The 18,647-nt window shown below is 36.3% G+C and overlaps 1 protein-coding gene across 1 annotated transcript in view; it reads right to left on the minus strand.

Annotated features, from left to right (window-relative positions):
* Positions 1-579: 579 nt before the first annotated feature.
* GRAMD4 (GRAM domain containing 4) overlaps positions 580-18,647 on the minus strand; it is a 60,694-nt gene continuing 42,626 nt past the window's right edge. Inside the window, exons 8-18 of the mRNA XM_067315919.1 lie at positions 18,354-18,445; positions 17,308-17,356; positions 16,285-16,356; positions 14,633-14,676; positions 14,430-14,539; positions 13,037-13,191; positions 9,026-9,173; positions 8,478-8,571; positions 7,259-7,343; positions 5,496-5,564; positions 580-4,429 (exon numbers count right to left, since the gene is read on the minus strand). Coding sequence (XP_067172020.1) covers positions 4,328-4,429; positions 5,496-5,564; positions 7,259-7,343; positions 8,478-8,571; positions 9,026-9,173; positions 13,037-13,191; positions 14,430-14,539; positions 14,633-14,676; positions 16,285-16,356; positions 17,308-17,356; positions 18,354-18,445 — 1,020 coding nt within the window. The 3' untranslated portion in view covers positions 580-4,327. The remainder of the gene's footprint in view (positions 4,430-5,495; positions 5,565-7,258; positions 7,344-8,477; positions 8,572-9,025; positions 9,174-13,036; positions 13,192-14,429; positions 14,540-14,632; positions 14,677-16,284; positions 16,357-17,307; positions 17,357-18,353; positions 18,446-18,647) is intronic.

The following is an 18,647-nucleotide window of genomic DNA, read 5'->3' on the forward strand; positions in this document are numbered from 1 at the left end:
AGATATGAAATGCTTCCTCTAAACCCATCTCCCATGACTCTGTGTGGTGGAAAGGGTCTAGATCTTACCTCCAGTGCCTACCTGTAGCGCAGTCTGCAATTATTACGTTGCTTCGTGGAGAAGCTTTGGCAGACATGAGCTTGTCTTTCTATTAACATACAGTCTCATGTCATCCATGCCCATCTTTAGCAGCAGCTTAGATTTCACTGGTTGTTTCTTCATCCCTTAAGCTAACTATATGATTACAAATGGACAGACGTAGTTATGGACAAATATCTAGGCAACACAGAAGCCAAAAATATATCTATGCTCTCCAACAAATTAACAGGATTACTTAAAACATAAAATAAAGGCAGGTCCCTTTTGCTTCAAAAGTAACAAACAACAAAATCCACCAAACTCCCCCACAGTGACGGTCTTGATGCAGCTACAAATACGCCAAGAAGTAGTAACTCACCTTGTTCCAAGCAATCAGGTGTGGTTTTGCTATACAAGTTATTAAAGTTTGTAAGAAACGTTAGCACAAAGCATTTTTATGTTTATTTAAATAAAAATTATAATTTATACAAGACTTTTTAAACAAACAAGATTTTCTTAAAAATGTACAGGGCAAATAATTTCATTTTTTCAATTCTTCATACAGTATAAGTCTTTTGTCAAGCAAAAGTTACACTGATAATGAATTATTTACAACTTCAAAATATAGACTCAAACTTCAGACATAAAAATTTTAACATCCATTATATTTCAATGATTAGTAGTAGAAATTAAACATCTGCCAAAACGTACAGATTTCAGTAAAAACTACCAGTGTTTTTTAATATAAGTTTAAGTAGCCAAAAAGTACATCCTTTCATCTCTTCACTGTTGGGTAAAATCTCTTTCCTCTTTGTCTACAGGGACAATAGCAGGGTTTTGCTACTGGCTTTCTGTGTGATGTTGCTACTTATAAATAGCTTTTTTTATTCAATCTTGCCTCACAAAAGCTACAGTGTACAGAAAGGCATGATTTCATATTTCAGCTTTCTCTGCCTTTTGAATTTAAACGGTCACCAACAAATAATTAGAGGGGTCAGTTTTCATCTCCCTTTTTCTCTTTAAAAGGGACTCAAACTAACCAACGCACTTCTACTAAAGAAGTTAAATCCAATCAAGCATGAATGATCCAGCAATGAACCACATACATCAACAGAATTGCAAATATAAACAGCAAACAGACAAACAGAATGACAAGAATATCACTTTTTGCTATTAAAAAGTAACACTTTACATTAAGTGGTACTACCCAAACTGTAATTGAAGTGAAGTAGGCTATACTGCAAAATTACATAGGTAAATTTGAATTGAAGGTTAACTTCAGTGTAATTACAAAGTCAAGCATATACTTACTCACTGTCCTTCCTCCTCCAAATATGCAAGGGTGTAGAAGATGAAAAAGCACAGAAGTACTCACAAGTAAACACACTGAAGTTATTTTCTAGTGTCTTTAAATTACATAACACAAGAGCAGTTGCTTTGCAGTAGTTCTGACAACCTAATGTAAAGTGAACTTTGTAAAATATGTACACAGATGTTTGTCAGTTATATTACAACTCTATATTAAAAAAAAAATCCAGTCTGTTTTCTATATATTAGAATGGAACAACGTTGCATTGCAGTTTGCAGTAAGCTTACTGGTTTAAGAATTACTAATTTTTAAGTTCATACTGTTAAAGTGCGGATTAATTTTGAACGCCAACACATTAGATTTCATAAGATCCAACTTATTTGTCCAGAAAAAATTTTTAAGAGTGTATTGTATGCATGAGGCATTTCAGCCTGCAAAAAAAATAATAATGGTTTCTTTTCTCCTCTTCCGAAGCCTAGGTATGGTTAATTGTCCTGGCACCATCAGCACAGCACCTTTAGCTCCTTCAGGAACCAGAATCTAGGACAACCCTGTATATTAGAGTCAACCAATGAAGGGTGGGAGGGAGTGGAGGCAATAAGTGCAAGTCCACTGATTTCCTACTAAAACCACTGTTACGATCAGAGTGAAGGTATAAATTACACTTGAAAAATGATATAAAAATAAGAAGAAGAGCATGCTCTCTGTAAAAAATATAGTGTTCTGTTTCTTCAAAAAACGATAACCGCAGATACACCCAATTTTTTCTTAAGACAAACTGAATGAACCATGAATCTGATTAAGTTTTATAACAACATTAAGCGATTTTAATGCCTATTTGGTAGCCGCACTTACTACTGAAGGAAGCTTCTAGAAAGGAAAAATCTAATGGTAATACACAGCAATTGCAAAAAAAGATTAATTGCTTTTGAAGCAGGTTTGATGAAAAATTTTAAATCCAAGAATTTTACTTAAACGTAAAACCTGCACACTCAAAGTGAAGAAACCATAAATTGTTGAACCACCTCCACATAAGACAGTGGTAAAAGAGATCTCCTACCAGCTTCACTTACACTCCAAGTTTTCAGGCCCTGAGGTACACTGTACCTAAGGAGGTGTTAGAAATCCACCTTTTTTCAGGTCTTGTAAAAACATGTTCAAGTGCTACTCTAAATGGAGAACTCAAAAATTTAACGATCTATTCATTAAGACAGATTATCCCCCATACTTATTCACAACTCCATTTCTGGCACAGAGTTTTCCCACGATCAGTGTTTCACTTTAGAATATTCAACCAAGTCACAGTATTTGACAGTATTTCTTCATATCAAGTTAATTCTCTTCATTGCCAAACTGGAACAGGTTTCTGCAGTTTGACTGTGACCTTCTTCATGACTGATGCGTTTATGGAGAGACCTTAAAAACTGTGCTAAGAGTTAAAGACTCTTTGCTGTTTGACTCCTCTCTCCCTCCTTCATTTTCCCTCTTTCCCTATACAGGAAGAAAATCCCTTGTTTAAAAAAAGAAAAGAAATCCATGAAACTAGGTCACATTTTCAGATAAGAGTTTGCATCTCCATTGTTTTTTGAGGCCATACTTAAAACGTCTGGGGACATTCATACTACTGAACTCAAAAGACATAGCAAGGAAAAAGACCTACTGGAAAGCTTATCATAACTCCTACTGTGCTTTTAAGGAAAATGTAAATAAAACTCTAAACCTCTCAGATGGGTGCTATTATATGGAGTATAAAAGTTTTCAATATTAAAGACAAAGGTCAATATGTGCTTTGCTGCTAGAAAGGCCTGAGAGAGTTTAGAGAAGTAGAACAGCCTTCCTGTTGTATCTGGCAGTTAGGTTCAATTGTTGCTAATATTTAATTTTGCAAGGGGAAGCACAGCAACATACCAGTGCCCCTCAAATGCTTTGAAAAGGAAATAGTGCTTTCACTTGCTACATTATAGTGTTATTTTATTGCAAGGTAACTCAAGAAAAAAAGCCAAATTAAAAAAAAAAAGCATGTCTCAAAGTTTAGTTTGAGTATAATTACTTCCACCTCCCTCAACACAAAAAGCCTGCAAGTCTTTTATGCATTAACATACAAACGCCTTGTACATACATGCACAATAGTTGAGCCCTTCTATGACAAATATCTACAGAAATACAAATATACGATGCCTAACATTTTAGGAACAACATTTTGGTGGCCTCTTTTATAAAAAGTATCTGCCTTCCTTCCTTCCTCTTACTTTGGTTAATTAGGAAAGGAAGATATAGTTACAAACATTTTCCTCCAATTCACTATACAAACAATTTAAACCTCTGTATGCAGGAAAAACTGAACCAAACCAGACTGTTAAAGCACCCTTCTGCAATGCAAGAATTAGCAAGAAGAAGGAGTTACTTTAAGTGCACATATCAATATGGAAATACTAAGATGTTATACCTTGGTGTTGCTATCGGTCTTAATAAAGAACTCAATTAAGAACTCAGAGCTGAAGACAGACTGCAGGCTACTGCAGTCGTCATTCCCTATTCTCAGGAAAAAAAATGAGATAATGGGACAAATGTAACCCTAGTGATATCAATGTAGTTAAAGGAATGAATGTGTTTCAGTCCATTATTAGTCAGTTCTCTGAGTATCTTTCCAGCTTTTAATGTCAGTAAATAAACATTAAAAGTGCTTAATGTGCAAGGCTAATAGTGACAATAGCACTTTCACTGTTTTGTTTCATTTTTTCTTTCTTTTTTTTTTTTTTTTTTACAAAAACCTTAAAAACAAACATGAAGGCATATAAAAAATACACTTGATTTATGTAACAGATAGAATAAAAACCACAAGACAAGAAAAATTATTGCAAAATAGATGAGGATGTTCATTTTTTCCCACTGACAAACTGTAAATTAAGAAAGTTTCTTTAGCTCTTCTAAGGTAAGATACTAGCTCTCACTGTTTGACGATGCAGAGGTTATTTTCATGTATTGGTTGAAAATTGTCTCAAAAGCTTCATCTCTGTGTACCATGGCACCAAACACCAAAGGCTAAATGACAGGGTGGAGAAAAAAAAAAAAAAGCCATGTCAGTCCACAAAAGAAAAGTCTTTCTTTAGGTATGGTTTTGGTCAGATCAATAGGAACAGGAGACGGGCTGTGCTCGAAGTGCATTAATAAAAACATAAGAATCCTTTTCTCTACTAAATCCTTGGGGGTATGTCAGAGGTTCTAGTATTTCTACTTCTAAAAACAAGGTATAAAATACATCTGCATAAAATATTAGCAACAGCTAACATTTCAATTCTACTCTTCATCTGCTCAACACACAAAGTCTTCCTAATTGATCTCTGTCTTCAAAGAATTTTAAAAATCTTTATCAGTGCCTATTAGTTTCAACTCATAGAATATTTATTTATGCATAATAAAATTTTAATCTCTTTTAATTAAGAAGTACTTTTCAGTATCAAACTGAGCAGAAAGCCTGGTACAACTGTCATATGAATTAAAGAAAAGTTGTTTTGTAAGTGATTAGTTTAAGATAAGATTCAGTCACACTTTAAGAAAAGCTTGGTTGCTCAGAAGGTATTCAGGGCTTAGAGAAGCTTAAATCTTTAGCACAGTAAGACTGAAACAGGAAAACTCTGAATCACAGGTCAGGCCCTTTTCTCCCAAAGCCTGTCACTAACATAGGAGACTGCTCCTCACCCACATAGGAGACCGTTCCTCACCCACATAGGAGACCGTTCCTCACCCAGAAATACTGTCGGGCCATCAACTTTTATTTTCAGACTGCACTGCAAACCAGCCCCCACGCTCTTCATAAAGGATGCGGGGGAACAGTCAATGGAGGGAGTGAAATAATGGAGCAGAAAGGATGAAGCAAAGCTCTCTGAAGTGTTACAATAAAATAGTCCAGATGCAGCTGAACAAGCTAAATGTTTAATTCATTCAAATTCTGAAACCAAATATACTGAATACCATAGAACTGAATTAAAAAAGCCAAACACTGGCATAAGGGAAAAATAAAAGGCATTTATGTTGATGTTAACCAGAGCACAAAGACAAAAAAGGCTAGAAGTCAAGCCCAGCAATACAGATACGGCTGGCTACTTACTTTTTGTGTAGATGGTGTTGAAACAGCAATTCCCATCCCTGATCCCGGGAGAACAGAGAGTACTTTATACTAAAAAGAACAACAACAACAACAAAAAAACACAGACCAAAGATATCTTATGCACTGAACAACTGCAAGAGGTGCTGAAAAGGTTATGCAGTTCATCAATGGTAGATCCTCCTACCCTCAACTAATATGCCTGTATGAGAAACAAGAACAGGCGAGACGCTGTTCTCTGACCCTCAGATCAATGGGCACAGCGTTGCTCACGCACATACAGCAAAAATCTTACCTGTTTTCCTCCTCCCATACACAGCAGACTGCCTACTGGAATGGCTGTTGGCCTCAAACCGAGTCTCTGCTAAGAGGCTGTTGCCAGGAGTGGTAGCTGGCCCCAGCCAAGACTGCCATAGACTACACCAGCAGCTTCGTGGTGTGGATAACGACTGGGCAGTGATTTAGTATGCTAGTAAGTATATAAGTGAGCGACTGCGTGCATGTGCACAGTCTAAAGATTTTCCTATAAGTAATATTGATTAAAGGAGTAGGAAACGGACCAGAAGGGCTTTTTTTTTTTTTTCCAAAATTAAATAGATAAACAGGGTGTATATGTAGTTTGGCTTTTTTTAAGAAAGACCGTAAGATTAAGAAGGAATACAGTTGCCTTAACTGGTAAATATCCTACGGGCAGAGGGGAAACTCTGAGTCTGGCCTGCTCTTCCCCACCCACAAATAAAAACCAAGCACAGCACATTTTTGTGCTTGGCTTGGCTGTATGATCTGCTTCACCTTCATTAAGAAACTACACAGATACAAAAGGATCTTTATGGCAGTGAAGCTCTGCTAAACAGCAAGCCAACATTATTTCAAGTACGGTGTTTAAAATGTATCAATACTGAAGAATGAATTCCAGTGAGGATGCTTAAGTTTAGCAGAAGTCATCTCCTTTATAGACAGCTGATATAAGGAATTCATTCACAAGTCTGGAGATATCTAAATAGCAGAAACCAGACTGAGGTATTTCTTATGCACAACATAATTCAATTTGCAGCACTCATTGCTGCAGAATGTATTGGAAAGCAGGGGGGTTGTGTTTAAGAATAAGACAAGTTCAGAGACAGTAACAAAAAACAGTATTAAACACCATGGAGCAAGACGTAACGCTCAGATTAAAGCCATTGATGACTGTGGGCTGATAAGACTCGACCAGAGGAAGAATTACTTTGTACTTGCCATGCTTCTAAATATTCACTACTGCCTCTGTTGGTTATGGGATCTAAATTAGACAAAATTCCTGTCTGATTCAGTATGGCTATTTAAGTGTTTTACCTTTCTCCATTGACAATAATCCCCCTTCTCTCTGAGACATCTACTTTTAAGATGAAGCACCCACTGATACTGACAACTGAATAGAAGTTAAAATTACACAATGCTTGCTTAACAGTGAATCTTCTTAAAGCATATAGTGCTCTAGTCAACACAGGAGTTAAGATGCAAAACAATTTTAAGTTCAAAATAATTCAGGAGTATAAGAGTTCAGTAAGCCTTATTTTGTTTTTATGCTCATACGAGTTTGCATGTGCTGAGTCCAAATACCTAAGTAAGCCGTTCTGCAAAATCTTCTCGATCAAAGAATTACATGTTTGGTTATAAAAATTACCAGTGTCATGCTTCTTTTCGAAATAGCATAAGCACAAAAGCAAAACTCGACTAGTTGAACAAAAACAACTTTCTCCTTTATCTGCAACAAAAAACAGACCTACCTTCTGAATATCTGTTATATCCGTTAGCTTTATAACTTTATTTCTTTTAGATGAGCCGGATTTGGAGCTTTCAAAGCACAAGTAACTGAAGATAAGGAAAGAAAATGCTCATTTTCATACAGTATTCTAAAACAAAGCTCTTAATATCCTTCCTGTCACTTCTGAAGTTTGAAATCTCACAAGTTAAAATCGGCTTCAAAAAAAAGAAAGAGGTACACAATGTGCAATTCAGTTACAGCGTCTAAATTAGAACAAACATTCATAAATTCTATCCACTGGCTAATTTAAAAGTCTAGTAACATACGGTATGCACACAAAAATCTTATTTTTATATTACTGCATTGAATGTTTATGCCTTGAAACCTGACAAATATTTTAAAGATACAGGAAGCAACTGTGTCCTTAAACAGTAGAAATACCAAATCCTAAAAGTCTTATAAATCTTTTACTCTCCTTAAAGTAGATTAATAGAAAACACTGCATTAGTTTCATGTTAATGTGATGGGGACAAAAGCTCAGATTTCTAAATGCTGGAAAGTGCTCTCCATCACTAGATGACATTGCATACAGATTAGCTTTACTTTCATTCATTATACTCCAAAGGAATTTCAGTGTAAGAGCCCAAACAGTATTGATAATACCTATTCAGCATAACAGAAAATAGAGAGCAAGCATTAAAAAAAATAAAAAAAATAATAATAATAATAAAAAAAAAAAATCGAGCACAGGTTTGGAAACTAAGGCTTAAATTTCTATTTTCTTTTTGTTGGACATTGTTTCAAGGAAAATAAAGAAACTAGGAGTATTTGCTAAATAACCATTAAGCACAACTCTCTCAATACACACTTAGTTCTTTCAGTTTAAAATATATATATGAATATATATGTACGAACACACAAACAGAGTTAGTATGCTGTCCATGTCAAGAACTGCAATTACTAACAGCTGACTATATAAAGCTATTCTTCATTCCTATGCATGCATTTCCAAGACGCTAGCAAATTTGTTTAGCTTTACCATACTCCAGATTTAGTCCTCCCCCTCATATGGTGCTTTCTTGAGCTTCTAAGCACCATGGAAAGGCATTTTATACCCACTTATCAGAGGATCAGAGGAGTGTAGTTTCAAAATATTACTAAAGGATTACTTTTAGATTTACTTTTTTTAATTAGTATGTTGCTTTTCCTTCCTAAGGAAAGTGTCGAATGTAATAACTCACTTTTCTGTGACATAAAGAATCCCATTCCTAATGTAGTCTGTAGGCATCTTCCTATCTCTGTTAATCAAGCAACAGCGCCAGCCATTTTCACACACTAAAAACAAAAAAAAAAAGTCATAGCAAGAAATCTTACTTTAAAAAAACAGGTATTATCCCCAGCAGTTATATTAGGAAACAGCAGAAAGCACTGAAAATGAAACTTTAGATACCTACAACTAGAAGCGTCTACAAAGCAAACCTAAAGAAAATATTTCCAGACATTACAAAATCTATTTTAACACTAGTTAAAAAATACAATTATTTCATTTGACTATCACATAACTATTGCAGTTGTACTACCACAAAAGGCATGCCAGGCTGTGCCTTCTTCCAAAGAACTGTATGGCTGTGGAATGAAAGACATCTTCCCCATCCATCCTAATTTAAACCAAGTATTTTTAACCAAAAGCTTATTTCTGTACTTCATACAGAAAGGAAATTCATCTTTAAAGTACACTAGGCTTTTCAGAAAAAATATTCTACTAATGCAGCCTCCCATTGTATAATACCTGCTAAAGGGCGCTCATTTTCTGACAGGTTAAAAACTTCATGGAAATTGCCTCTCTTGGTGGTATGAAAACGACTACTGTCTTCATCCTTGTTTATTCCAGCTGGAGCGCTTGAGCCTACATAACTTCTTGATGCTGCTGTTTGAAGCTGTAAAAAAAAATAAATATGATTCCAAAATTTGAACAGCAATGTTTAGATTGCACTCTTAAAAATAGCTTGGCTAACTATTCTTCCTAAACAAACAAAAAAAAAACAAAAAAAAGAGGTAAGACCACAATTTTCATTGACTATTGCACTATACTATTGGTATACCATAAAGCTCTAATATGCCATTTGAAGATAATATTTCAAAGTACTACCCTTTGATGACCTTTGCAGGGGTGAGAGCACATGGTATTAGAAGCACCTATATTAAAATACCATTTTCTGACAGTAAAGAATATATCTGATTAGATATAGCTAAATCACTGCACACAACTCGCATTAAAATACTAGCGGAACTAACAACGGTTAATATATTATCAGAATTTCAGCTTGTCTTCAAGAGACAGACCAAGCCCAGAGTACACAAAGTAAGTTTAGAAAGAAAAGAAAAAAGAAAAGAGCAAACAAAGAAAAAAGTCACACAAAATTGCATAAACTCATTATGAATACAAATGCTGAAACTGAAAGGGAGCTTTCCACGCCACGATCCATACCTTTTCATGCCCTGACAGCTAGCAGGAAAAAAAAAAACAAACAACACAAATGTGACAGTGACAAAAGAAAAAAGTGAAATCTATCTAATAGTATAATACATAGAATAAAACATGAACTGAGTGAAGCTGCAAGACCTTACTCACATACCAAGAGACTACACACAATGAATGCAATTGAAAAAAAAAAGTTATCAGTGGTTAGAGCACACCAGTTCAATTTATTCAGGTTATGCTAGAGTCATTGATCTTTGCTTTGCTTTGAAGTCGAATTGAATTTTAAGAGTGCTGGCATATGAAATAAAAGCTGGAATGGTTGTCAGCATCCTTAAAAAAAAGTAACATGGAGCTCTCAGACCTGAAGTACCGACGTAAAATCTACTTCTAAATGGAGCTCCCGTGCCACCGGAGACCGCCCTAGCAAATGAGCCGTGGCCATGGGAGGACAGCAGGCAGCTGCTTTCAGAAGGCTTGCCTGCATTTGCTTTTTTAATCTTCATAGCAGCACGACACAATTCTAAAGGCCGGCTTTTGTCATGGAAATATTAACAGCGCCGCTCTTATTCGGGCTGTACACATGCATTCCCCAGTTAAACAACTGGCACGCTGACAACATGCAAGCTCAGGACTGAGCCCTTCTTCTGTAAAGGCCCAGTCCTGTTGGAGGCTAACTAGCCTCAACTGGTTTTTTTTTGGTAAGTTGGCAGCACTGAACATGTCGCAGGGTTTAGCTCTAACAAAGGAAATCCAAAGTGAATGAAAAATATGCACTGCCATCACTGGCTATAAATCAGACTGACAAACCAGGCAAAACAAAGGGTATTTACCATCCAGCTTTTAGGGGTACTGTAGTACAACGATGCCTCAGGGAAAAAAAAAGATTAAGAAAGTTGATGTTGACAGCAAGTGTTTGATGATGACTGTACTATTGCCTCAGTTACTGCCCTTTTGCTTTGCTCTTAGCAATGATTAAGCCCCTGGAACCGAGGAAAATAACAGCTTCTCCAATTTTTTGTCTGCAACTAAAGATCAGCTGAGTTTTTTGGAAGGCTTTCTTGGACAAGCAAGTTATTTGGCTCCATGTGCCTGTAACCAGGTGAAGTTCCATAGCCCAGGACATACAGAAGGTCATGCAAGAGATTTAATGCTTTTTGCTCTGGAACAAACAATATTCCTGCTTTTGGCTACTCTGATTCCTTTCCACCCATAATATAAAGAGACAGAAAAGATGGTTAAGCTTCAGTACCATACCCTCTTCCTGCAGCTGGAGAAAGGAGGAGTTCTGCCCTTACTTTTAGTCCTTCCTAAAACAGGAAAGGATTTCCTCTACCCTTAAAACAAGCAGCTAATTTAGATATAACCACACAGGCTAGTGACAAACCTACAGTCGACTACAAAAAGAAAAGCATCACATCTTATTTTGATAAGCCTTAAAGTGTAACTGGAAGTCATCACTCTGTAAAGCTGGAAGAGTCATGTCTAAAACAGTCACCAATTATTTGGAGATTGGCAAACAGGATTCCTCACTAGTTTTGTTTGATCTGTTGATCCTGAGCTTTTGACATGTAACCTTTACCCATCAGATACTGGTGTCAGGACTGCTCGCTGAGAATGTGGAGCCAGAGTGGTATAGGCAATAAATATTGTATGGGGTCTAAGTTTACAGTATCTTGCATACTGTTTAAAGAAAGGAAGCCAAAGCCAGTGCACATATGCTGACATCACATGTTTTGGGACTGTCTTTTGTATGAAAAAAACCCTAAAAATCTATTTGAGATGCTTTTTATATTACTAGGTCCCCAGAAATCTCTCAGTAGGTAAGAAAGCTTGTCTAAAATTACTGAGACCAAGCTGATGCTTTCAAAGACATTTTGAAGCAGTTAATGCAATCCTGCACATCCTTTTCAGGGAGAAAAGCCAACCCTGACAAGTCAGGCACAGTAGTCTCAAAAACCTGGTCTACTGGTCAAAACTTAAGCCATAAGGAAGAGCCAGAAGGGACAGTTACTCTCTAGTTTATGGATTCAAGTTCAGCAATTCAGGGCTTTTCCATCCCTAAGGCAGATTACAGAGACATCCAGGAAGAATCATCCTGAATGATGAAGCAGCCACAACCATCACAGAATGCAAATGCTAACCTGGAAGCTCTAGGGGCACCAGAAAGTTTTAACCCTATCTTCTGCCAGCAACAGAAATTCAGGCTACAGACCCTATGGCTCTGTCCAACAGCTCATTGATTTCTCTCATCCCTCAGAAAATATGAGCAGAAACCTCACTTTCAAAGATTTTCTTTCTACTTCCTTCTGAAAAATTCAAATTATGCTGCAGTTCTCACCAACTTCCCACCATCTGTTCAATCTCCCTCAGAACCCTGTATTTCTTCTTCTTGACAGGTTAACCAAGGGTTCATGTGTTTAGCCCTTTTGCTGTCCAGCTGGGTACCCAGGCTGAATTACTGATAAAGTGCTTCACATTTTAGTCAGGGAGTTTTGACAGTATTCAAATACCCTAGGAAAGCAATTAGATATTGTGAAAAGAAGCATTAAGCAAATCCAAAAAAAGGGGATTAGACTAAAGTTTTACTACTGTAAACACTGACAATTTCATGGATACGGAAAATCACGATTTGTTTTTAAGTTACCATTTCAGGCCCCAAAGCAACTTGCAAAGATGCGCAAAGCAGAACACTTAAGAAAGATTTAACTACTATGTTTTAACAAAAGGAAAATTTACTTTTAGGAGCACTGACATGGTGAAAACTCATTTATCACCACTACTCTAAAAGGTCATCTATTACTAATAACCATAAGACATAATACCCAAATCTGTAAATGACTTTACTACATCTATTAATGCTTATCCCATTAGTAAGATATCTATTATACTTTTTTTAATAACTGCTCTTAAATCCACATAAGCAGCTGAATATCCATTAAACAAAATATATGAAAACAAAGGGAAATACAAAAAGACTAAATTTTGACATGAAAATCACATAAAACGTATGTTACAGACACTGATGTGGATATGGATGGTATTATTTTCACAGTAATTTTTGTACTTTTTGTATATAATTTCCAGTATTTTTAAATAAAAAGATTCCTTTCTTACAGGAAGAGAATCGATATGAAAACTGTGTGGATTTTTTTTTGGGGGGGGGGAAGCATTTAACATTGAATATTAAGACTTAATTAACCTTCCTTTAATGTGCTCTAGTCACTGGGGAAAAGCAGAAGGGAGAAAGGGATCTGATTTTCAGATGTTAGGGAAAGGGGAAAAAAAGAAGACTGGAAAAAATATATATATTATCCTTACCCGTCTCGATACTGTAGCATTAGATCTTTCTTTGAGCTGAGGATCTGTCGGTAGACTTGTCCAGATGATATAAGGAGTATCATACTTAGCTCTAAGTCTGGGACATCGTTTGAAGATAAAATCGATAAGGAAAAACTTGATTCCAGCATAGAGACCTGAAAAAAAGGTCACTTTAGCAGGGATGTTTTAGCTGGTGTTAAGAACCTCACAGTTTTGATTACATTTTAACAAGCTCATGAATGAACCAGATTCTGTAGGCATCTTCAATCACAGTGCTAATCCATTCTCTTGGTTTTAATATTTTGATTCTTCTTCCAAAGAAGGCAGGAAATTATTTCCTTTTCCTTCCCCTACACATATACTCTTCCTCCCCACACATGTCTTTTCATTACTTATGTAGATTTTTATTAGGCAAAAGAAAATTAAAATAACTCAAACATACGTCCTTTACCATCAGAAGCATTCTGAAAATACGATATACTTCCAAAATAAAAAATATTCCAGAGGATTCAACTTTGCAGTTCCCTGCATAAATTTAAATGACAACAGAGGGCTCTCATGCGTTACATTAAACTGTGTCTTCCAGCTGAATATGTCCTCTTATCTTACATATTTTCTTCCTCTGCTAGGTTAGAAAGTAAGGGATTGAAGTACTCTTTCAAGACTCTAATGAATGCAATTGAGATCTCATTCTAAGAATTAGAGCAATAAATTCCTAACACACACAATTCAACTGCCATACCATGCAAACCTACATACATGTTTAAGTTAACACAACAATTTGAAGTTCAACAGCACTAAGATTAATATTTGTGTGACCTCCTCATTACTTCAATGAAAAATGAGAGCTCTTGGTTCACAGGACACAGCCTCATACTTTAGAGAGAAGATGGTCTCATACCTTAGAGAGAACCCTCTTTTCCCAATTCTCAGTCAAAAGTTCTAATATCTGCAACTTTACCCCTAGTATTTTATTCAGCCTATCCTCTAAAAGTAGTCACGTTAATCACTTCGTTTTGTCCAACCCTATCATATTCATGTCTTCTATGCTGTTTCACACATTTCATTTGCAAGGAAGTGTGACCAAAAATCCTCAAAATATAAAACTTCCTGGAAGCCTTACAGCTGACAGTCTGAAGGCTAATGGCTCATCACAAGCTTCCCCATCTCAAGGAGCAAATGCGTTATACAGTCCTCTTCTATTATAGTACATATGCAGAGATGACTTAAACTGCATGTGACAGACAATGCCAAGAACAATGACGATATTTTACAACACTGCATTATTTATTAATGCAGAGCTTTCCCTCTTAAACTCCAAAATTCCCTCTCCAAAGAGCATGCTACACTTTAAAGCTTTAAACGTAGACTGTCAATTATTTATTGTGTTTACCCATTGCAAGCCCAATAATCCTGTAGGGCAAAAAGCAGGATGCAATAAAAGCTGCCCATAGAGTAATGTAGAGCTTCTGTGTTATTTCTGGCTGGACCCACATGAACAAGCTGAAAACAAAAAACAAAGTTTTATTACAAGCTTGCCAGAGGTTGTTCAAGTCTTGTTTTAAGAGGAAAAATGATTCAAGTCAGATAACTCACTTTTTAATTTTTTCCAGTATGTCTGCCATCTTGCCAAAAAGGTTCTGCATAAGAAGTGAGAGAATTAAATCCAAGTTCTGGTGACTGATTTTTTGTCCACATGACAGAAGACAACGGAGTTATCATACAGAAGTGATTTTACCTCACGTATTCCACAACTGAATAAATACAAAATTGAACAGCAATCTTCAAATGACTTCCATCTAGCTTAACGTTTTGTTCTGTAACTTATGATTGTTTATTAGAAGTGAAGGAAGAAGTTACCTGACATTACTGTTAGGACTGGAAAGTGTTTTTGTTATTGCAAAAAAATTATATTAAGTTATCAGAATTTATAAGAGCTTCTGCCAGTAGGTAAAAAAAATGGGAAGTTTGTTCAAACATTTTGAACACTGACATTTCAGGAAGTTTTTACCAAGATTCCTGAGTCCAAATGTTGGATTATTATCTTCTTTTGAAATACATCACTATCAGATTTTTATGAAATGCCCTTGAAGTTCTTAGATTCTACATAATTCCCACAACTGTTTATGCGATAGCCATTGCTTAAGATTAACAAGGTTATCCAGCAGCCTTCTCTAAACGATCCTTGCTGTCCCAAGACCTGTAAATTTCATTTCCCCAATAAGATTCAAAAGGTGTTCATATGAGAAGCATGGTCACTTACTGCTGAAGAAAAAAGAACCAGCAAATTGATACTGGTGCTACCAACAAGCCAATTCGTGCGGCAGCACACCTGCTGATGGTTCACCCCACTCCCACCAGCAGACAACAGCAGCTCATTGCCACAGCAAGCTCCTTCCCTGCTCCCAGGCACATGTACCCGCTTGAACAAGAACTTGCTTTCAATTCGGATTAATTTTATGCTGACCTCATGAGCAAGGAGTCGGACTTGCGCCACAACCAGCAGAAGGAAGGACATGAGAGTACACAGCTGGCAATAGACACGTAAGCTACTTTCAGTGGCAGCACACTGTTAGACATGGCACAAGGTTGCAGTTAGTTGCACTAGTTAGCCTAGTTAACTAGGCGGTTAGCTGAGTCACTCAACTGCTAGTGTAGCTGGACAAAACTGGATGCGTCAAGTCATGTAAGTCAGGAGAAAACCTTCCTTTACCCTCTCCCACACAAACAATAAAAGATTTCAGGGGGGCAGGAAAAGATGTTTAAAACAGGCTATTTCAGAGTTGCTGTACAAACTGTTGAATAAACACAGCTAAGCAAACAGTAGCCTTCCGCTAAGTGCTGAAGGAACAGGTATTCTTAAACCAGCTTTGCAATGGTTTAGCAAATTTGTGATGTGGATCCAGACTCCAGTGTACTGGCAAGAGTCATGATCTGATCTACAGAACCAGAAGCTCATTTATCTAGGGAAAAACACTCAAAACTTGCTCCTCTTCCCCTCTGACACTCACTTAGAGCCATGACTGGAGAATTTCAATCAGTTCAACGAAGTGTCATGTCATTTTAAAACTTCCGGGCATTTTATTGAGATCTCTACTGCTTACAAGTAAAGATAAGAATATATGAAAAGTATTGTTTGTTTAGGCGTTTGTTTTCACATGCTGCACAACAAGGTATTTTGATCACTTCAAAATTAATCTCCCTGTTTCTCAGGAAGCAATAAGAGAAGTCTGGAAGCAGTACAGTACCTGTGCTTTCTGAGCCACATCTAGAACAAGCTGAAACTTTTCTGACACTGTCAGGTCCTCTTTTGGAGGTTCCTTGGGCAAGAAAAAGATAACCAATTAATTTGCAGCTCAGATGAAACTGATACTTTATAAAACTCCTACTGACAACTCAATCCATCAACATTCCTGGCAATAATACTCTCACTTTAAACAGTCTCTGTACTTATCAAGTTCTTCCCTTGCTTTAGATCTACTGTTTGCATCTTTCATTCCTGGTTATCTTATAGTCATTAATGCCTTTCCTCCACAGCATATACATGCATACTAATATAAAATTGTGAATGACCCAAACAAGTCTTTGGAGCAAAACAGCTAATGGTTTTCAATCTATGACCACGCACTTAAACTGACCTGTTTCTGGTCTAGCAAGGAAATGTCACTTCTGTTAGCGGTTTTACATCAAGAACTTTTTCACAGATTATCATTTTTTTAGGAGTAACAAAATTATCCAGGAAGAAAAGATCTCACTAAGCCTTAGCGAAAGGTTTGAAATTCAAATTCTACCCCATATTAATACTTATGAGAAAAAAAAATGGGCAAGAGCATATCAAAGTTAGGATAACACGGCAATTCAGTTTGGAAGGGACCTTAGGAGGTCATCTAGTCCAACCTCCTGCTTAAAGTAGAGTATATAAATAATAATTGCCAAATGTTACAAAGAAAATGGCGTAATTTCACAATGTTACAAAGAAACAGAACAGGCTTTCTGAAGTTGATGCCACAGGATCTAACTTGTCCTAAATTGGCATGTAAGGGTTTATTCCAGAAACACAATTCAAATTTAGAGTATTTTATGGTGAAACACCCAAACCTAAGAGAGCTGTTAGTGAAGATTTCCTAATTGGAAAAGAAAGAAAAAAGCAGTAGTGTCTGCATTTACACCTTACTGCTTTTTCCCTTCACAGCTACCCACACAAACACAGAAGAGGGTTTTGAAGGTGCAATTCCTAACGTACATACAGGCCAAACTGATCAAAGACCTACCATGGGTTCAGAAACTTCAGGCACAATGCTCCACTGTATTCTCCAGCCCCTAAAAGTTATGGAAACAGTTAAAGAGAGATACTATTTCTTCTCCACCTGCCAACATGGATTATTTGTAAGAGATTAAAAGTAGTTTTCTGCTTAAAACAAAAAAAACAAAAAAACAAAAAAACCCCCAAAGCTACAAACAACCAAACAACCAAATGACTTAAAAATATTTAAGCTATTTTTTTAAAATAACATTAGCTATAGAGATACTGCACAGAATCAGGTACACTGCTTGTGGGTTTTACAATAAAAGTGAACTGTGTGCCCAGAGTAAATGACTATGATTTGTATTTTTTTTTTTTTTTATGTAAACAAAATGGTGTCAACTATTCAGGAGCCTATCTGCTACTGGAAATTTTCAAACAAATGAAGTATCAGTCAGTAAGTACCAATTAAGAAATCAGAACATAATATGCTCTAGGGTTTTTTCCTTAATTTAAGGAAAAACACTGTAAGCCCATAATAGCGTTTACAAATATCCTCTCAGTACAAGAAAATTACCTCTTAAAAAAAAAATCTTCATTTTAAATGGGGACTGGATTTACAGATGAGAGAGATACTTCAGATACAGATATGCCAAGAGTCCCTGAGAAGAACTAAACTTCAATTTTAGGCCTAGGTGAAAATTTTCTCTAGGAAAAAAGCAGTAAGCCTCAATATGTAAGGTGACATTCTCCAGCAAGTTCAAGTACTGCAGGAAGATGCTTTTATTTTAGAATTTTAAAACATTGAGGTATTTGTCTGAGAACTTGCAGCATTATTTATGATGACCTAAGTCTTTGGAAATGAGGTAGAGCAGTCAGAAGCTATCTCCTTAGAGCAGTCAAAAATTACAGAAATCAAGCAATATAACAAAGGTTAGAGTTTGAATTTAGTCTTGTTAAACCTTTTAACTCACAACATTAGAAAAGATAGTAGTTTACGATTCAAAGCAAAAATCATAGAACAGCTTTCAAACAACGCATTACAAGAAAATAATTTAGTATTTAAGTAAATACCTGGCTATGAGGTAATTTAGGGACAACCTCAAAATTGCTAAAAATAAGAACATAGGAATGGCCCAGCCATGCCATACAGCATTCATGTAAATCTGCAGATTAAGAAAAAAAAAAAAGAAAGAAAGATTACAAACTGAGGTGCAGTAAGCTGTATAAAGTACAGCTCCCTGGCTGTGCGGTTCAGAACCACACAACTCTGATCACGAACACTGATGAATGTTAGCCACCCCACAACTGATAACTGCACTGCACTCATAATGTAAAGTCAAAATTATAAGACTGAACCAAATCTCC

The sequence above is a fragment of the Apteryx mantelli genome, chromosome 1 (assembly GCF_036417845.1).
Source record: "Apteryx mantelli isolate bAptMan1 chromosome 1, bAptMan1.hap1, whole genome shotgun sequence".
NCBI lineage: Eukaryota > Metazoa > Chordata > Aves > Apterygiformes > Apterygidae > Apteryx > Apteryx mantelli.